General features: G+C 32.6%; 1 protein-coding gene across 1 annotated transcript in view; it reads left to right on the forward strand.

Annotated features, from left to right (window-relative positions):
• Positions 1-5,061: 5,061 nt before the first annotated feature.
• LOC145312954 (uncharacterized) overlaps positions 5,062-22,900 on the forward strand; it is a 67,501-nt gene continuing 49,662 nt past the window's right edge. Inside the window, exons 1-6 of the mRNA XM_080152166.1 lie at positions 5,062-5,132; positions 6,375-6,454; positions 20,455-20,534; positions 21,039-21,122; positions 22,006-22,102; positions 22,473-22,570. Coding sequence (XP_080008292.1) covers positions 5,062-5,132; positions 6,375-6,454; positions 20,455-20,534; positions 21,039-21,122; positions 22,006-22,102; positions 22,473-22,570 — 510 coding nt within the window. The remainder of the gene's footprint in view (positions 5,133-6,374; positions 6,455-20,454; positions 20,535-21,038; positions 21,123-22,005; positions 22,103-22,472; positions 22,571-22,900) is intronic.

Here is a 22,900-nt window from a genome sequence, read left to right on the forward strand (position 1 = left end):
TTATATGCATAAAAGTAGTAAGGATTTTGTTTGTTAATCAACTTTCCACTGAACAAATCAGGTTTCTTTTAATAAATCTTCACTTTTGACCAGTCACCGATTCAGGCTATTTTTCCCCCTAGCTCGAATTAAAAATCTATGAATGTCAAAAGTTATATTGCAAAGAGATTATAGTTATTTATCACGAATATAAAATGTACAATATCATGATTAACATTTTATTATTCGTAGAAAACTGGATATAATACGATGCTAGACATAATTATTCAGTATGGCTGAGAACCGGTTCCTATCCACCGGATATTAATCGGTTTTAAATATATTTCACGAATTGAAAATTCATGATTTTCTTTGACTTCAATGTAATAATAATTTTAGAAAAAGGAATTTTAATTATTTCTTCAAATTAAATATTCCTATCCTGATATATGCTTACCACATAGATGATTATAATTATCAAGAATATACACATCAAGTAGTAATCATCATACATAGTCATACTCCATAAAGATATAAATCAATTAAAATATCAAACTTTCTCGTTTCCTAGTTTTGCTTTGGTTATCCTTTCTGTAATCTTATAGAATAGAGAAGGGTATCATTTATTACATTTATGTACAACCCAGTACAAAATACTCCTTCTACAGGATAAAATAATTGGTTCAAAAGTTTAATAAAAGAATAATAAAAGTTCCTAAAGTTTTAAAGCAGACAAACGAAATGACATGTACATATATTAAACTTTGGGTGAAGTATAATTTACAGTCCAATGTCCCCTCCCTTACTGTGTCAAATACTATTCTATACTACTTGATTTTAAGGAATTCATAATGGTAGTTTTAAAAATTACTAATTACTTTAATCATGACTGCTTTTTCATTAAGATTTAATCTTCTATCAGCAAAACTGAAGATGTTTTCGTAAACTAGAAAAAGAGCCATTGCGTCTGGACCTAGAAAATATATTCTACACTACAGTATCTATTATACCAGGGAAAAGGAAATGCGATTCTGACAAACTATTCTATGTGAAGATTTCCCTTTAACCCCAATCCCCTTTTTCTCCCCTTCTTATCCACTTCCCTTATATTTACGGCAAAAAACAATTTTTACTCCTACTTTACAACAACAAAATTGAATATTTAAAGTCAAATGGAATTAAAATTGGCTGAATAGCAGCCCCTGCTATTATACAGACAGATAACCATTCTGTTACTTAAAAAATATATTATTTCTTTTTTTGTCAAGTATTATTTGAATATCAAATTTACTGGCATCCAAAATTTTATGAACATGCCATCTATTTTGTTTGCTTTAAAGCTTTGGTAACATTTATCAAATCTAAATTGGCTGGTTCACTCGTAAAGTGCCTAAACTTTTCAACGAATAATTTTGTTTAGGTATAAGAACTTTGATTTATCTTCCATTGTCTTATCACCTAAGATACCTGATGTTTGTTTGTTGCATCTTTAAAATGGTATGGAATTTTCACTTTCTGTAGTTAACACCAGCTGGTAATAGTGGTCACAGTGTTCTAGTAAAAACTATAAATTTAAACTAGTGGCTACGCCCCCATTAGGTCTCTTGAGGGGGGCGGGAGGAAGACCATCTACCGTTTCGATTCTAGTTTTGAAAATAGAGATTAAAGAATATTTGAGGGTCTTATTTTTCTAGGGCGATTTATATTGCAAAATGGTGGTACCCTTCCCAAAAACCTTACTACTTTTTATCTAGGATACAAGCTGCTTCGCCCCTAGACTTTACGGAGTGTGGGGGAGGTTAGGTCAGTAGATTAAAAAACATTCCAGACAATTATAAAGCATCCGGGATCCTTCAGTTCAGACTATAAAATCCTTCCTTCTTTATACACAACTAGCGGCTTCGCCCCTAGCCTCGAGAGGTTTTGCCCCAAGAGGCGAAATACGTAAAAGGACCAAAGAAATCTTCTACAAAAAAAAATAAAAAAAATGGGAGGGGATTTTTTGTTTTTGGGGGTTGGGGGTGTCCCACCACCCTAGAAAATAGCCTAAAACCACCACTGGACCAGTAGGTATATTCCCTGAAGAGTAGAATCCGATCGGTTCAAGGGTTACCAAGACCTTAAGTGACGGACGGATGGACAGACAGACAAACAGACGGACGGACGGACAGACAGACAGACAGACGAACAGACATCGTTCTACTTTGTACTATAGATAGGTGTACCTGTATTTATGTTAAATTAGGTTGATTCGGTTTTACATGGATACTCCTAGTTTGTGATTTCACAGCTTAATGATGTTTTTTTTTACCAAAACCATTCATACAAATTAGTTTTGTTTAGATCACAGCAGGCTCACCAGTTATACCAGGGATCTTAAGGGATAAGACAATGGAAGATTAATTGATATACAATTAAAAGGGTATCTGCTTTCGTTTATATTAGTACTGCTCTAAATATTATCTACTATTCATTCTTTTTCAAAGCGAAGCTTTTCTATAATTAGGGTCGGTCCGTTCGTCTGTACGTAACGTATAGTTCTTTTAGGCATGTTAGAATTTCCTATCGATTTCAAACTTAGCATGGAGATTCCTGTAGTAATTAAGCACGATTTAGAAAGCGTAGTAACTCTTTAATCGTTACCATAATGTCCGTACGTCCATTTTTAACATGCAGATTTTTTACTTTTTTAACAACAAATTTTTGTATCTTAGAATTATCCAATTCATCTGTTTTTTTGGAATACTGCTTCCTATTACAGCAAGATATAGTTTTGTTAGCGAAGCATCTCTATAATCAAGTCCTAAAAATGTGTAAGTATGTCCTAAAAAAGAATCATGTATTTCTTTTGTTTTACAACAAATTTATACTTACAATTTTTTTTAGTCTCATGTATTTATATTCTGCTTATTCAGTTCTGACACTCTACAAGTCTTAATGTTCGTTTGTCCTTCAATTTCAGAGCTTCACTTTTATGAATGTAGTCATCCTTGTTATAAACACAGACACTCTAATAACTATAAAAATCCTACAAATCTTATAATACACAATATATTCTACTCTGTCAGAAAAACCCTTCAATAAAGCAAATAAAGGATAATAATGTTTTTTAATCAATCACCTTTTATATAATAAGAATAGGAAATATATTTTTTTTGTATATTTTATCGTTTTTCTAACATATAATGGTAGGTTGCATTGCTTAGCTATGTTTTGTAAAAATTAAGGTATGTTCTTTGAATTAATATACATTCATTTCTTTATCCAATGCAATGTTTGAAAGAAACTAAAAATGAAATGAACATCGGGGGAAGATGAATTGATCGCCCATTGCCCTATATATGCTTTATTTCTGATTTATTTCTATTTCTCTATAATAAACATGTTTGTCTCTAGCCTGAATTAAAGAGCGAAGTCAAGGTCAGGAAAAAAGCCTAAAACCACCCCATTGTATGTAAAGCTTTCGTGAAAGGCACAACCATCAATTTTCGAGATCTTTAGCTTAAGACATATAAACTTCATAAATTTATATAAAAAATACTACATCTGTTCAGTAGTTATCCTAGAAATCTTAAGCTTAAAACAAAAAACTTTACTACTTTATACAAAGGTATGCCATATAAGTGACTTTTAAAGAATACTCTTCATCTGCTATATACTCCTTTTATTTGAGTCTGATGTATTATTGTTTCTGATTGAACATCTAGGTTGATAAATCTATTCTTTTCTATCTATGCTTATCTATAATACAAAGTAGAACGATGTTTATTTGTCTGTCTGTCTGTTTGTTTGTCTGTCTCTTTGTTTGTAGCGAAGGATCTCGCTAACAGCTGAACCGATCGGGTTCTTCTTTACAGGGTAGCTTCTCATAGGTCCCGGGAAGGTTTATAATCATTTTCTTGGTGGGTGGGGGACACCCCAAACCCCCCCAAAAAATGAAAAATACCCCCCCCCTCCCAAAAAAAAAAAGAAATTCTTTTTAAAATTAAAATAGTGGGGTCGACTACCCCCCCCCCCCCCTCCAAATAAAGAAAAGCTCCCCCCAAAGAAATTTTTTTTCCATTTTTCTTTTAAATCTGAAATAGAAAAAAATGGTTTGATCAAACCTCTTGGGGCAAAGCCGCTAGTGTATTTATAAAAGATTGATTTTTATCCATTTATTGAGAACATTTATATAAGTGTTCTTCACTTTTCTATCTTTTCAACATTCTTTCAGGAAAGTCAGGACTTTTAAATGATAAGACACGTTTTGAAATTGTTAGTTTAATCAGAAGCTAGTAAAACTGGCGGTACAGATTATGACGTAAAAAAAAATTAACCAATGAGAGGCCACTATAAATTTTACCATTGGTTAATTACAGTGTATACTGGCCTCTCATTAGTTGATTTTTTTGACGTCATAATCTGTGCCGCCACTTTTACTAGCTTCTTTAATCCAATCAAGTCTTTTTAGGAAACAAATGTGAGACCGTGTATATAAATCTTTCGGTGCCAGTATAATTAGCAGTCCAATGTTCCTCACCTCTCGGAGAAAATTTGAAAAAATCTAATATTTTGAAAAATTAGACCGCTAATAATAACACCCCTCTTTAAAACTTTTTAAAAGCGAATCTTTTCTCTAATAAGGATAGTTCTGTAAGTCCATGCGGCTGCCTGTAGGTTTGTCCATTCGTAACGGATAGCTATTTTCGTTAATTAAGGCATTTTAGAATTGTGCTATCGATTTCAAACTTTGCATGGGTAGGATGTGTTTCTATCTATTAAAAGGATAATTTTAGGGGCGGGGGAGGGTGTGCAATCTTGAACTGGTAAAAAAGAGATTTGTATTGAAAAGCATTATTTTATCAACTCAATGTTTGCCTAGGTAATGTCTGTCCCACTTTTCAACACATAGATGAAATTTATATGTGATTTACTTAGCTGTTTAATAAGATAGATTTTGCTAAATTTGCTGTAAGTAAATCTCTGAGTAACGGACATGTTATGGATGTAATTTTTATTAAATGTATATTAATAGCTTTTATTTCAGATTTAAAATTAAACAGTAACTAGTTATTAAAATTCTTAATAGAAATGTTCAAAATGTACAGAATATTATTCTGTCTTATTTATGGAGTTTTAGCGGTACGATCAGAGCTAGATTTATTTACCAGGTAAACACTATCTATATATATACTCCAATATATCCTCCAACTATGTATCTATTTAGCTTTTTATCTATCCATTTAGACTTCAATTTATTTAGCTCTTCATCAATCGATAATTTATTTAGGATTTTTGACAGGTAAAACAGGATTTCAACACTTACAATTTGCTCAATTATTAATTTTTCAATTTGATAATCTATCTAATCGTGGAGAGGGTGAACCATCAACAAATCTAATAATTTGTCTATCTATCTATTTAGATTTTCACGGCAGTTAGGTGGAGAGGGTGACCTATCAACAAATCTAATAATCTATCTATCTATCTATTTAGATTTTCACGACAGCTAGGTGGCGATGGCGACCTATCAACAAATCTATTAATCTATTTATCTATCTATTTAGATTTTCACGGCAGCTAGGTGGCGATGGCGACCTATCAACAAATCTATTAATCTATCTATCTATCTATTTAGATTTTCACGGCAGCTAGGTGGCGATGGCGACCTATCAACAAATCTATTAATCTATATATCTATCTATTTTGATTTTCACGGCAGCTAGGTGGAGAGGGTGACCTATCAAAAAATCTAATGATCTATCTATCTATCTATTTAGATTTTTACGACAGCTAGGTAGAGAGGGTGACCTATCAACAAATCTAATGATCTATATATCTATCTATTTTGATTTTCACGGCAGCTAGGTGGAGAGGGCGACCTATCAAAAAATCTAATGATCTATATATCTATCTATTTAGATTTTCACGGCAGCTAGGTGGAGAGGGTGACCTATCAAAAAATCTAATGATCTATCTATCTATCTATTTAGATTTTTACGACAGCTAGGTAGAGAGGGTGACCTATAAACAAATCTAATAATCTATCTATCTATCTATTTTTACGACAGCTAGGTAGAGAGGGTGACCTATCAAAAAATCTAATGATCTATATATCTATCTATTTTGATTTTCACGGCAGCTAGGTGGAGAGGGTGACCTATCAAAAAATCTAATGATCTATATATCTATCTATTTAGATTTTCACGGCAGCTAGGTGGAGAGGGTGACCTATCAAAAAATCTAATGATCTATCTATCTATCTATTTAGATTTTTACGACAGCTAGGTAGAGAGGGTGACCTATCAACAAATCTAATGATCTATATATCTATCTATTTTGATTTTCACGGCAGCTAGGTGGAGAGGGCGACCTATCAACAAATCTAATAATCTATCTATCTATCTATTTAGATTTTCACGACAGCTAGGTGGAGAGGGTGACCTATCAACAAATCTAATCAGTGTCCTACAAAAATGGGCCAACTCCGTGGGTAAGAAATATTATTCTTTTAAAATCATCTCTACGATCACGTCCAAAACGTTTAGGTATGTCCTCAAACATTATCCTCTAATTACGCAATTTTGCAACACATTTATATAAAATTCTGTTTAGACTACATATGTATAGTAAGTTTTGACACTCTACAATTGTTAATGTTCGTTTGTCTCCTAACGTCTGAATTTAAAGCTTTGCTTTTGTCACTTTTGTGGATTGATATTGTATTTTATAATATCCAAAATGTTTATAAACACGTTTTTTCATTCGTTGGGTTTGAATCTTCAATCAAATTGGTTTAATGTTGCCACGAAACTACTAGACACGCCCGTAATTTGTTTTTATATTTGATACTAGCGGCTTCGCCCCTAGCATCTAGGGGCTTTTTCCCCAAGAGATTTGATCAAACCGATTTTTCGTATTTTAGATTTTAAAGAAAAATAAAAAAACAAAAAAAAATTGAGGGAGGAATTTGTTTGGGGGACTGGGGGTAGTCGACCCCAATATTTTAATTTTAGTTTTAAAAAGAATTTTTTTTTGGGGGGGGGGGGATTTTTCATAGTTATAAACCTTCCCGGGACCTATGAGAAAATACCCTGTAAAGGAGAACCCGATCGGTTCAGCGTTTAGCGAGATCCTTCGGTACAGACACACAAACAGACATCCTGTTACTTTAGTATAAGGATGTACACACAAATATGTTTTGTAATGGCTTTTGTCTAGCTACTCTAATGTACGGAGAATTTTAAAATGTGGGTGAAATTCTTTACAATTAGTCGCGGATTTTCTGTTCTATATCAACAAACAAGGATGAAAACATCCATGAAAACGAAGCACTAAACTAAGACGGAAGGACAAGCGAACATTTAGACTTGTAGATTGTTAGAACTTTATAAGCAGAATATGAATTTACAAGTCTATTAAAAATTATATGCAAATTTGTTGAAAAATTGCTGAAATACAAGATACTATTGAAGGGCATACTTACATTTTTAGGACTTTATTACAGAGATGCTTCGTTTATAACATTGTAACTAGTTGGACTAAGTAAAATTCTTTAAAAATCAGACGAAAAGGATAATTATCCTATTATATAAAGTAGTAAGCGTTTTTTTGTCTGTCCCGAAGTATCTCGCTAACTGCTAAACCGATATTGTTCTCCTTTACAGTGAAGCTTCTTATAGGTTCTGGGAAGGTTTTTAACTATTTTTGGGGAGGGTGTCTTCACCCCCCTCCCCCCAAAAAAATATTTTTTTACTCTTTTGAAACTCAAATCTAAAATGGGATGAGGTTAACTTTTCCCTCTCCTATCTTAAATGCCCCTAGAGGCTTCTAGGGGCGTAGCCGCTAGTATCAATTAAAGTGTTTGAATTTAATTTTAGCAATATATTTAACCAATGATATTATTACTTTAAATAACGATTCTTTAACACATTAAAAGTGTTAGAAATACTGACAAAACTCGTCAAATATCAATCATACATTTGTTTTACTATCCAAAAAAGTCCTTAAATGATTAATAATTACATACTTTTCTTTGTCTCACGTACTCAAATGAATTTTACATGTGAGAAAAAGATTTCTTTATTTCTCATAAAAGTAAAAAATGTCCTTTACAGTAATTTTTATGAAAATTCAAATTATTAATTTTTCTTGTTTTTCATTAATGAATGGTTTAAATTGAAGTAACTACTGAATTAAAAGGATAAGACAATGAACGATAATTTGATTTTCATCCCCAATGATGATATGCAAGATAAATCCTTCTGTAGATTAAAATTACTGGTTGAGACATTTAAACACTTCTAGATTTGAACTATCCAATCAAAATTCAGTAAAAGGAACCAAAGTTTTTAAGTCAACGATTGAGATAACGTTGTTATAAAACTTAGAGTACAAGTATAATTTATTGTCCAGTATCCCCCCCACTCTTCAAGATCTTTGACAAAGTAGCCTCGGAAAAAGTAGCCTCAGACAAAGTAGCCTCGGACAAAGTAGCCTCAGGACATTTACTTAAAGGGACTGTAAACGAGAAAATTTCTCATCAGATTATCAAATCTTAACATCATCTCATTCATATAATCTCAAAGATAGAGCAAAACTGTCTCTCGTTTCCTTAAAAAAACGTCTTTTTCCGCCGATTTTTATTATGTCCAAGATTGGGGAAAAAATTTCCGGACTATATAAATGTGCAGTTAAATGTCTTTTTTTTCCTTCTATAGCTACTTTGTCCGGAGGGTACTTTGTCTGAGGCTACTTTGTCTGAGGTTACTTTGTCCGAGGCAATTTTTTCCAAGTTCCCACTCTTCATAATTCCGAAAGACAATAAAAGACATCTTTTACAAAATATTGCATCTATTAAACTTTCGCCCAATATAATATTTACAATCTTGTGGGCTATGCTACACATTATCACATTAATCCTTGTTTAAACATAACCCACTAGTGGCTACGCCCCTAGAGGCCTCTAGTGGCATTTTAAATGTTTTTTTGTTCAAGTCTCTACAATACCTATTTATTTTGCGATCAAGTCTCTACGATACCACTTTAAGTTGTGTTGAAGTATCTAAGCGAATTTTTTTTCTCAATTTTTTTTGTGATTTCTCTTGGGTGGGTGGTGGTACCTCCCCCCAAATAGTTATAAACCTTTCTTGGACCTATGAAAAGCTACCCTGTTAAGGAGAACCCGATCGGTTCAGCGGTTAGCGAAATCCTTCGGTAGAAACAAATGGACAGACAAACAGACAGACAAAAATCCTTTTACTTTTTTATAAGGATAAAAAGGTAAATACAATGAAAGTTTACTAAAATTTAAATCAGGCTATATTTCAAATTAAAAATTACATTTAATGAATAAATAATATATAATACAATCCTTAATTCGTTATTACTTCGTTCAAATAAACATTAGACTGTTAATTATACTGGTACCCAAAGATCTCTCCTTCGTTCGATAAAAAACTTTGGGAACTTAATTAAATCTTCATAAGGCTGTAGAAAAAAGAAGTGTCCAAACTTTTCTACATATTGTATTAATCTATATTAGGGTTAATTTGTTAATAAATCCATCGTCCATTGTCTTATCCCGTTTTATTACTTAAATGTACTTTTTTGTAAAGTCTTTATATGATCACCTCAAAATAGGCAGTAAAATTAATCTACCAGTTTAAGTTTAAATAAAGATCTAAAAACCACACATTTCCTATCGAGAGAGAAATTTAACCCCATTATGATTTCCTTTAAAGTTTCAACAAGGGTGAAAATATACAAAGTAGCTATAATTGTAATAAAAAAGTAAAAATAATTGATTATTTTTGCAAAAAAACAAAATTATACGTTATATGTTAAATATCTATAAAGAAAATGAAACATTTTAACTAACTTTTAGATAAAATACATTATAATATTTGAAGCAGAGAGAAGCTTCCCTCATTAAATAATGCCAAATTGTCCTAAAAAATCTTTCTTTTAAATGTATATTTTTTTTCATATAATTTTTTAAAAAGAAAATCAACATGGTTTCAATTGACTTGACTATTGAGTTACTATGCTTTTTAAATACCTAACTGATACAGAAATTATCATGCAAAGTTTGAAATCAATAGGACAATTATGACATGGTGATTACAGGTGATTTAAGGACTGACGGACGCACAGATAGATGGACAGATGGACCGACCTCAATTATAGAAAAGCTTCGAACCTATAAAGGGTGTGAGAAAATGGCAATTACTTGAAATATGTTAACCCCTGCGGCTATATTGAAAAGGAAAGTTAGGAAAATTACTTTTCTTTTATTAGTTGGCAAATGTTTATAATGTCCGTTGTAATAGATGGTTATAAATGTGTTGTCTAAAAGAAATTGAAAAATATTCCACGGAGGGGGATACTGCATTCGAATAAAAAAAATAGCTGCAAAATTTTCTCTCAGGCAAAATGTACTGTTTTCGGCACTCTATAGCTTGTTCTTCTGTATTGCTTACAATTTACAAAATTAGATGATTTACTCAGCTTCTATTTAGGATAAGTGTCTGAATATAATGTTTTTATTATATTGGCAGTCTAACTAATTTTTTACTGCTTTTCGGCTGTTTTTATTTTGTTTTCTACAATCTATGTCCTCAAGGCAATTTTTTTTCTCAAGTCTCAAAAGTGTTGGCATTCTATCAACATGTAATTGAAATTGTTTATATCGACAATATGGCATTTAACACCAGTGGTCATAGCTGACTATTATCGACATTATTGTGACCATAATTTGACAGGGAGGTAAAAGTTATTTTTTGAGAAGACATATCTCTGTCCAGGAAAAATTTGCAATAAATTAAAATAGTTAATGTTCAATACTTGCCAAAAATAGTTGCACAAACAAGATATTGAAATTAAAAGGAGTAATTTCTAAGGATTTAATTATAGATTTATTTAATTAGAGAAAATAATACATCAAAATTAACTATCATGTTTCAATAGTTATATTTGCTTATAAGTGTATAGCATTATGTTTACATTTTTAAAAGCGAAGCTTTTCTATAATTAGGGTCGGTCCGTCCGTCCGTCCGTCCGCCACAAACGGATAGCTTTTTTCCGTTAATTTAGGCATGTTAGAATTTTCCTATCGATTATAAACTTTGCATGGTGATTCATTTAGTAGTTAGGTACGATTTAGAAAGCGTAGCAACTCTATAATCATAACAAGAATGTCCGTACGTCCATTTTAAACATGTTGATTTATTTACTTTTTAACAACAAATTTTTATGTGATCTAATCATCTGATTGATCTGATTTTTGGTATATTGATTCCTAGGACAACAAAGTATAATGTAATAAGCGAAGCAACTCTTTAATCAAGTCCTAAAAATGTAAGTATGTCTATAAACATTATCCTGAATCAAGCAGTTTTTCAACATATACTTTTAATTTTGCTTTGACTCTTATACATTTATATCATGATTATTCAGTTCTGACACTATACAAGTGTTAATGTCTGTTTGTCCTACCGTTTCAGTGCTTCGCTTTTATAGATGTTGTCATCCTTGTTTTTATATAAATTAAATGGCACAAAATTCAAGTTCTAGTGTCCTTGCCTCTATCGTATTTCTTCTCTATCGCAAACCTCGTTATTTGAAAACAAATACAAACCGATGATATAATTATAATTAAGCTTCCCTTGAAAATACTTAAACCTAGTTTGATTAATACGAAGAAATATAACGTTTTATCATTTTAAGAATGAATTTAGAAGAAAATTATTTGGGAATAGTCCCTTTCGTGCCAACACCCATCAAGGGGCGATTCGTCGTATTTTTAAAATGGCTTTTGATAGGTTATTTCAGGTTAGGTTAGGTTATATTGGATTAGGTGATTGCCCCACAGTGTTAGGTAATTGGCCCCGCAGGGTTAGAGCCCCCTAGAAATAGGAGAAAAGCTACTGTGAAAAAAACGAAGAAACGCCAATTAAAGAGCGTTGCAACGAAAGGGACTATACCCAATTATTTTATCGTACATTTGTGGTATGCAGCAACTCTGGGCCATGCAGAAACCAAGACATTATAGTGATGCTACGCACCCAGCTAAATCCTGTTATTCTACAATTGTAAAGCCACCTGCAAATATGTCAGATAACGGTATTGATTTCATCTCTCAGTTGTCCTGCAAGTGGAGGGAGGGGTGTTACCCCTCCCTCTCCCTTCTTAAGCACCGGAACCTTCCCCTTCAACCACCAAGTTATCAGCACCACCTCAGCCCTGAGGATAAAGGATCTAAGCCTTCCCTCACCTGATAGAATCACCTCCCACACAGACTGTTGTTGTCACAGTAATCATCAAACCTTCCCTTTTAGTACCCAGACCTACCACTCAACCCCTCTATGCTTATCTACCTATTGTGCTGTTCCATGGGCTATCCTGCCTCCCCCGGACAGGGATAGCCATCTACCTAACCATTGCAACTATCTATGTTTTACTTGTATGATTTACCTTTAACTATCTTTATTCCTAATCCATATGTATTTATATTATGTTGTACAACTTTAGTAAACCTTAGACCCTGAATAAAGGAACAACTGAATAGACTCTGTTTATTATTTAGTGATTGCTAGAGAAGCTTAGCTTCTCTATAATATATGTGTCCACGTCTGTTCGCACTGCCGTAGTCATTTGAACTCTGGTGTCTGCCATTTAACCTAGGCGGATACCACACATTGTTCTATTCCATAAAGTTTTACGCGCATTTTGATTATTTTCATTTTCTGAAAACAAAAGCTTTATTTGTTGAATAGGCAAATGTACTTAAGAACAATCATTATTGTGCATTTTTATTTAACTATGCAATTTATTTCTAGCTATTTTGCATCTCTATAAGCTGAAGTAAGCCACTTAATTTCCAAATTTATTTGTAGTATTTATTAATTCTATTTTCCGTATTAAGAAATAGATAAAAACCTTCCAAAAAGCTTCACTGAAAATGACAGCCATATTGGTCCATTTTTTAACAAGATCTTTGGGTACTGAAAAACTCATCCTATTAGTAACATATAATGATTTCAATTACAATCAGATTTTTTTTTACAGTGTCTCGATTTAAAATTTACCCTTTAGATTGTTTTTCCTGCTTCCCAAAAAAGTGTAGACCTGTTGTTCCAATATCAAACGAATGACCTAAAGGGATAAGCCAATAAAAATTATGGGACTGGTATAATAAACAGCCCATTGTCCTTTCAGCTTTCTCTCTGTATTCAAACACAAACCTGTCTTTTTAATCAAATTGTGATTATGTGATTTCAATGTAAATTTCTATTCTTGTTTTATTCGAGCTAAAAATTGGTTGCACTTTATGTAGGCTTCGGAAGAAACCCTGTGCTTCATAGGGTGTTCAGGCATAACAACAAAACAAGCAATAAAATGGAAGTATAATTTTTACATCTTCTCTATAATTTACCCATACTTCATGATTAACCAAGTCCTATACATAAATTACTTGGAGAGGGCACCAAATCACTTGCAAAGAAAATGCGTAGCTTACATAAACGCGCAAAAAAGTCAGACTTACCAGTGTCAATTATTGGCATAAAACTTGAGCGGAATTGATGTCACTCCCTTCTTGAATGCATCTCATTTAAATTCTCAATATCAAATATGTATATATATATTGTATGGTTTTATAGAAGTATCTATTTCATACCTATTACCCTTGTATATGTATAATATGCAGGCTCATTTATTGTTTGTGTGCCTTACCAGAATTTCACGTGGTTATTATATTAACAAAGAAATGTAGTAATTTTTGTCATTGGAATGTCACAATGGCAATATTTTGTAAGCCAAGACCCACAAAGTGGAACTTTTAAGCCTTTAAGTGAGAAATAAAAAAAATTGCAGTGCATTTTCAGTATTTTAGTCGCTTTAAAGTCCCAGTTTAAAATTTATAATTATTAGGATGACCCATTTTATTTTAATGCAAGTTAGTTTTACGCAAGCCATTAAAAATGCTTAATGACAAAATGCTACCAGTTTTGAAAGTTTGGTAAATTTGTTATTTGTACTAAAGTTCTTAGCCTTACCTAGTACTGTAAGGCTAAGGAAAACCTAACTCCTAGGCTGGCCTAGAGAATTTTATTCTATTTGGTCTTTTTAAAACTTATATTACCCCCCCCCCCCACCCCCCAAAAAAAACCACCCTCAACTCTCGCTTAACTTATAACCTCTTTGTTCTTATTATTATTCTCTATATTTATTCAGCCTTGCAGTTAACCTGTATTTTGATAAATGCATCTGCTATAAATCAGGGAGTAAAGAAATATTGATTTTAAAAATTCCAATCATTAAACATTTGATTAAAATAAATATTGAATATTTAAGTTTGGTTGAGTATTAACATCCTGAAATACATGTAACAGTATATGTGTCTGTCTTTGTTTACAGTGGAACAATAATAATTCAATTCTGGATCTGTAATACCTTGATCCCAGTATAATGCTTAACTAACTAACCCCACCTGGAAGGAATTGCCAAGTGTATTGCAAAGATGTAGTTTTATCAGGAATGAAGATGTAAGCAAATAAGAGAAAAACATTCGGGAATAATCCCTTTCCTGGTAACTCCTCTTAAGGGGCGTTTCGTCGTACGAAAGGGACTATACCCAAAAATTCTTTATTTGTCATCTAACTTTCATGCTACTGAGAAAATATTTAAACAAATAAGATTTACAGTTTACTAGCTTATAACCTTTTTCCAGGAGAGGGGGGAAGGGGAGGGTGTCATATGAAACCCCTACCCCCTTAAGGTTCTTTGCTTCAACTTTTTTTCTTAATTTCAAATGACAAAAAATAATCATCCACCCCACCTGGCTGTCACAGGAGCCATCCAAAACCTAGGTTCTTTTTAAAGGTGTCTTTAAAATACGACTTATGACTTTATGAGTTTTTGGATACAAACACAAAGCACAATATATATTTATTTTACTACCCCTTACAATACTGAGCAACCCAACCTGGAATTGCACTTCATATTATTTCCTAGATGTATGCAGTGCATAGCACAGTACACATTTGTGTACAACTTACAATACAAAGTATACTATAAAATTTAAACAAAACATTAAAATTATTATAATGATATCAATATAGGTAAGTAAGCATTCATAATCACTTAAGCTATATTATACATGACAAAATGACATGTCAAAAAATGATGACTATAAATTACTACCGAACTGTTTGAGTTCTCCTTCTTAGGGCACCTCCACATAAGTCCTAGGTTTTATGCTTTTTGATTTTTAGTTTTAAGTCCTGGCATGGTTTTAGACTATTTTTCTTTCTTCTTATAATTACTCAGAATACAGAGCTACTATATGTCGATAGGGGCACTAGTTATTATATTCAGGTTCGCTGGATGTAAGGGGCGAAGCCCGTACCAACCTTATACAAATGTACATGCATTGCCAAGTCCCTTGAGGCTATGGAAGATGCAACTGCTGTATAAATAAAGCCAAAATTACATCTAGAATTTATATGCTTCGGGCTTGTTAAAGTTTTCTACAAAAATAATGTTGATGGCTTGGCAGTTACCAAACTGAGGTGGATTCTTAAAAAATCAAGCTTCGATGAATCGGATGTGGTAGCCAGATCACAAAATTTTATTTTGCACAAATTTATCTATAAATCTAAAGAAAAGTGTTCTAAAATCATAGAAGGGTTATTGCTATAAGATTTTATTTTACTATTGTAGATTTTATATGATTTTGGAGGATTTTTTGCAAAAACTATTGTGGTGATCTAGATACCATAGCCGATTCAGCGATCATATTTATTTTTAAGAATCCGCCTTTAAATTTATTTTGCATCCTCTGTATTCCAACTCAGTTATATTTTAAAATAAATAAAGCCTAAGTTTATATTTATTGCAATATCTTTCAATAGCGTAATTAAACTAAAGTAACGGGATGAATGTATATCTGTTAAATTTGATTTTGTAAATTAGTGGACCAATAATTTCAATGGGTCTTAGGCAATTTTTAGGCTACTTGGAAGGATTAAGGGAACATTAGTCGCCCCACAAAAAAATAAACAATATATTTAGTTTAATTCTTAGGTGTAACAAGGTTAAAAAAATACCATGAAAATAAAGCTTTGAAATCAAAGGTAGAAGAAATAAACTTGAATACTTGTAGAGTGTAAAACGAATATTAATTTAAAGGTAAAACAAAATTGTACATAAATTTAAAGCAAAAATGTACATATACAGAATTCTGTTTAAGGACATACTTACAGGATTAATTTTATTCTCAAAAGTCAAATGAATCTGATAATTATATCATACAAAAATAGCATCTAAAAGTACAGGAGGTACAACGCTTAATTATAGAAAAGAATTGTTTATGTTATAGAATAAAGTAAATTTATTCTGTATATCCCATCTGGGTGTGGTGTACCTTTCTGGCATAAATAATAATCAAGTTAACCCAACTAGTGCATTGTAACAAGGAAAATATTCTACAAATAAAGTATAACACTGTGTGGTGCAAGAGTGAGGTCCATGGTTTGATGTATAATTTGTGACCTCCACATGACAATCAACCCTTTGATTGCACAACTTTGTCTAGAAGTCCTAACTGTAAATGACAATGAGCTGCGCCTGTTTATTGGCCAAGGCATACCCCATACACTTCTATTGATATTATGTTCCAGAAATAACAGTAATATTCATCATTTGTAATGTTTTCTGCTATAAAAATTCACCTAAGTATTTATTACTCTACTCTACTACTTTTCACTATTTTTGGTTGTAGGTAAGGTAGAAGAGTAGTTGCTAGGAATAAGGGATAAGACAATGGACAATTAATGAATGATGATAAAGCAAATTATCAATTGGATTAACTAATCAAGATATAATAAAAGTTATTGGTCTATCAATTTAGATAACATGTGTATAAAACTTTGGGTACAAGTAAAATTTATAGTCCAATGTCCCCTCCCTACCTGGTGTGTATGTTTGCATTTAGCTTTGCAAAATTCTGGGATACAGGGGTATGCCAATAGAATATTAATTAATCTACCATTTAAACCATACCATAAAATAGAAGTTACACAATGATGAAACTTGGAAAGGTTAATTTAGCATCCAAGAACACATCCATGTAACCCTGGGAAAATGTAAATGCATCAACCTTATTTCTCTACGACTATAACATTCCTTCCCTTTCTTAGTAGCAAAGCAACTATAATTTCAAGAAAACTCTTTTAAAAAAATATTCATGGCTATTTTATATAATAACAAGGATGACAACATTTATAAGTAGCAAAGCACAAAAAAATGAGACCTAGAGCAGAACAAATGTCTAGTGATCATAAAAAGAAATTGAGATTACATATAAGTCTTTTGTAGTATGACAAACAGACAGACAAAGTAAATTAAGAAAAGGATGATCATTAGGACAGATTGGGACATGGAATCTTCACCAATAATTTCAAATGACTATCTTGAATAGAATGAAAAATTCAATACTTCGCTATTAAAAAATTTACTTATATTGTTGCACTAATCTCTCTCTCTCTCTCTCTCTCTCTCTCTCTCTCTCTCTCTCTCTCTCTCTCTTTCCTTCTCTCTTTCTCTCTCTCACTCTCTCTCTCTACAATATTATCTTTTTTAAACTTTCCTGAAAACCAAGGATCTTAAAGGATAAGTAAGTCAATTGATGATAAATTTGTTTACATCTCCAATAATGATAAGCAAAATTACCCCTTCTGTGAATTAAATTCATTTCGTTTTGATACTAATAGTTTTGAAGCAGCAAATCAAAATTCAGTAAAAGTTCTCAAAATTTTAGCAAACAACTAACCATATAGCAAGGGAGTAAGGGAGGGGACAATGGGCAATTAATTCAATTTAAGAGTTTTCAAAGAAAAGCCATGAAATCCTGATTAATTCAGAAAATTTGGAAGAAATTGTAAAGGGATTGTTAATTAAATTTAATGAACTATAAAATAAGAAAAAAGTTCCAAGAAAAAAAGCCATCATTTGAAATTTATATTACCAGTATATCAGACTGTTGTAACCATTTTGTAATTAATTTCTAGAAAAATCTCCCTGAAACTCTCCAGATGACAGGGAAAGGGAAAAGAGAGGGGGGGGACATGGGATATGAACAGGGAAAAAAGGGGCAGGCAGGCGTGTAGGGTTATATTCTTTCCCAGAATAATAGATTTCCATAGTGTCATCATTAGCAAAATCACAACTTGTTTTTGATGAAATATATTGAGGTTTTAACTTGATTTTTATATTACAAGATTATTGGACCTGGCTAACTGCTTGCTGGCTGGGCAAGAATATGTCTCCGCACGCCTGCCTGCCCCTTTTTATCCTGTTTATTTCCCTTGCCCCCACCTCCCTTCTCCCTTTCCCTATCGTCTTCTTTAAAAAGGGAGGTGAAGGAGATTGGAGTGAAATAGAGTATGGGAGGGGAACTGTGTATTCTTAACTTTTATATTGAAACTACTCTGTCTGCTATATTCAAAACTAACACAACGAGTAGCGGCATTTCATGTGCTAGTACCCAAACTCAGTTAGAAACTGCTAAATTCTTGCACATTCCCTATAAGCCAGTACCCAAAGTCGGAGACTCCTAAAAATTGAAAATTCGATCAATTGTCCCCTCCCATACTCCCTGCATATAGCAGTTATAAAACTTAGGGAGCAGCATGATTTGTATTCCAATATCCTCTACTTCCTTGAATAGAGAACACAAAGACAAGATTTTCCTGAAGAGATAATTCTTTTGTTAAAGTTTTTCAGTTTTTCCCGGGCAAACAAAATTTGTAATAATTTTATGAGTTTTACTTTTATTATTTAAAGGAAAATTTCTATAATATGAAACGATATATGATTTTTCAGTATGGCGTAGAACCAGTTCTAAACCAGTGGATATTAATATCTTATATTTGACACTATCGGCTACGCCCCTAGAGGCCTCTATGGGTACTTGGGGAGGGGGGAGTTAAATACCAAAACCTATTTTTTTGGGGGGGGAGGGGTAATTTTTTCTTGGGGCTATTTCTCTTGGGAGGGTGGTGGTACCCTCCCCCAAAATAGTTATAAACCTTTCTGGGACATACGAGAAGCTACCCTGTAAAGGAGAACCCGATCGGTTCAGCGGTTAGCGAGATCCTTCGGTACAGACACACAGACAAACACACATCCTATAACTTTCTTATAAGGATTTAATTGGATCTTAAATTAATCTAAACTCCTTTCTTCCACCCATGATGATAATCTACAAAGGGCAAAATTACTGTCAATTTTCCCATCCCCTAACTCCCTGGAGTTTATAGAACAATTTTTTCACTATCTCATTATGTTTCTGCATCTAAATTTGTCATTCATATTTTTTAAAAGCAAATCTTATATACGTATAGGGCAGTCCGTCTAATCTTGTAGCTAATCTAAGCTTGGCATATCATACTTTACATGACGATTCCTGTAAAAATAAAGTACAATTTAGAAAGCAAGCGAATCTATTAGCATTTATTTTGTATGTCTATTTAAAACACATTAATAAATTTTCTCGTATTCATTCGAATCCGATGGATAGGAACCGGTTCTTATCCATACGAAAAAACTATGTCTAGCATCGTATTATATCCAACTTTCTATGAATATAAAAATGTACAATCATAAGATTAAAAAAAGTTTTTTAGCCCGTGCCTTCGGCACCTCGGGGCTAAAAAAAAATTGGTAATTGTACATTCTATATCCGCGGAAAGCCGTTTATAATACGATGAAAGAAATAACAGTTACTATTTTTATACCAAGATAAGACAATTATTTTAGTTAACATTTGTAATAGTGATTCTTAGGACAATCAAGCACACTCATTTTTTTAAGAAAGACATTTCAAAAATGAAATGTAATATCACTATTTATTTGAACATGTTTATTTTACTTTTATGGATGTTGTCATCTTTGTCATATTATAATTTCTACCATTTAGATGCATTGCTGCATTTTCTTCTACTCATTTTCTTAGAATATTAAACAGCCATGTTAAAACTTTTTGGAATTGTTCATATCCCCCCCCCCCCACATCACAACACAGATTTTTTACCTATTTCGAAAATAAGGCATTTGATGGATTCATGTTAGGTTAGGATATCTGTGAGCAGAAGTTAGCATGCCTTCCATTATGTTTGTACTCCTAGCAGCTAGTAAGCAGTGCGCGTAGTGAGGAGGGGTACCTTTCAATAGACTCTGTGAAAACTGTTGGCATTCTGGCGATTTTAAATTTCAATGATTTATTTATGTCAACTTTAATAAGACTGGACATGCTATAACTAAAATAAATGTGTAACTATGGGGACAATATGGCTCGAATAAAAAGTGGCAGTCTCTTACTAATATCAACATATCAGTAGTCGACATTCAGTATTGAAATAACAACTACATAATTTTTTTCAGAAGTTTTTCAATATCTTTAAATATACTAATTAAATTATTTTTGTTTAGAATCTGACACATCCTTGTTAAAAGCTGAGATGTTGGGCATCAAAACTTCCACAGTCAAAATTGCTGAAGAATTACAAAAGGTATTCTAAGTTATTTCTTTCATAGTACCATCGTATCAACTGCTTGCCGCAATATAAAAAGTACAATGGCTTTAATTTTATGATTGTACATTTTTATATTCGTAGAAAGCTGGATATAATACGATGCTAGACATAGTTTTTTCGTATGGATGAGAACCGGTTCTTATCCACCGGATTCGAATGAATACGAGAAAAGATTTTACTAATAATTATTATCGAACACAGAACCCACCGTATAGTGAAAAAATGAAAATAAAGGGGTAAATCAAAATGTTTCATGTGTTTGTTTTTTTACTGTAAGTCCCGATAGACTTGGGTTAGGTTACATTGGGTACATGGTAGCCCTGCAAGGTTAAGGCACTGACGCCAAAGGTCCCCCAAAAGGGTTGGATATAAAGAAAAAAGCACCCTCTCATATATTAATTAAATCAAAAAATGAAAGATGGGTGGGGCGTCTTTTATTATTGTTTCAGCAATCTCACAATAAATGTTGTTTTATTTTAGTTGAAAGGAGAGAACATAAATTTGAAGAACGAAGTAACCCAAGCAAATGAAAGATCTATGAATCTTAAAGATAATTATTTAAAGGTAAGTTTAAATTGTTTTTAAGTCACGCCATCATTTCTTTCATCATTCTTTTAAAAAATAGGATTTCTGTGATTGTCTGTGTATCTATGTGTACTGAAGGTTATTGCTAACCACTGAACCTATTTTGTCCCTTAAAGGTCCAGGGAAGGTTTATAACAATTTAGGGAATAAGATGTTAATTCCACCCTATTGCCCAATGACCGCCCCCCCCCCCCCCATAACAAAAAATTAACGTTCTTTTTAAAACTAAAACTGAAAGTAATAGATCAACACCCTCCTACCTAAAGTGCCTAAAGTGTTCCTAGAGGCCTCTAGGGGCGTAGCCACTTATATTAGTTTATAAAGTAAATATCACACTTCATATATTTAATATTATCTTTCATACATGTTTTTGTAAAACCTTGAGTATCATAAATCTTTTAGGTGACAATTTTTCACAAAATTTCTTTCACAACATTCTCAATAGTTAGATCAGTGTATAGTGATAGATGAAAGATAGATAGATAGATGGATTAAATCATAAAAAAAGGAGCGATAGGACAATGGACTGTATATTGGTATTGCTACTAATGTTTTACTAACACGTTCGCTCATTTTATGGCTATTCCACCAAGTATTTTGATCAACAGAAAAAGTATTTTTTTTGGTATTTTTCGTCGGTTTGTCTTTTATTTTAGTATAGATTAGGTTGGGTTAAATTGTGAATTGGGTAGCCTTTCAGGGCTAGGGCACTGCAGGTTTAGGCCCTGTTGGGTTAGAGCTCCCCGCAGGGAAAAAATCCTCCCCCCCCCACCCTTAAATTTAAATTTATTTAAAAAACAACGGAGTGCTTAATCGGTACTATATGGGAAAATACCTACATATCTTTAAATTTTTATCTTAGGTTAAAGAAGAGTTAGAAATACTGACAGTAAGTAATAGTGAACTGAAAACTAACATCAGAGAACATAAGGACGTTATCACCATTCAAATTGAAGAACTCAGGAAAATAAAATAAAAATTTTCGGATCAAGTCAAACTGAGTGTGCCAATGGCAACAAGTAAAACAGAGCCGCTAGTATATATACATAAATTATTTCAAAATTTTAGAAAAAGCATATCTTGACAAGTAAAGCAGAGTATGCCAATATTACGCCAAGTAAAGCAGAGTGTGCCAATATTCCCCCTAGTCAAGTAGAGTATGCCAATATTCCCCCAAGTCAAGTAGCGTGTGCCAAAACAGGCTATTAACAAAAATAAAGAGCTTTCCATTTCGGACGGACCGACCCTAATTGTAGAAAAGCTTCGCTTTTAAAAAGCGGGAAAACCATTAGTAATTCACAGGAAAAATATTTATTTCATTTTGTTTTGTCAGAAAATCCAACAAAGTTGTAAATGATTTAAAAAGCCAGCTGCAAATGACGGAGAAAAAATTGCAGGACGTTGTAGATCAATATGAAAAGGATAAGGTAAATAAAAATTATGGCAACATCCATATCCTATTATAAAATGTAGTAAGTTTTTTGTCTGAAGCTTAAGATCTCAATGAGAACTGAACCGATTGGATTATCTTTTTTTAGGGAAGCTTTACATAATTCCCGGAAAGGTTTTAGGCAATTACATCTTTAGATTTTAGTCTTAGAGTGGTTTTGTGCATCACCAATTCCTTCAATACAGAGCCCCAAGATGTTAGGGACACGGCCGCTAGTTAGTATTAAAGCACAAATGAAACATTGGCTGACACAAAGTAATAAATAGTATTTAATAAATCATAAAAATGTCGAATTCTTTGAAACATT

The sequence above is a fragment of the Acartia tonsa genome, chromosome 3, assembly GCF_053477335.1.
Source record: "Acartia tonsa isolate MP-2025a chromosome 3, ASM5347733v1, whole genome shotgun sequence".
NCBI classification, from domain to species: Eukaryota; Metazoa; Arthropoda; class Copepoda; order Calanoida; family Acartiidae; genus Acartia; species Acartia tonsa.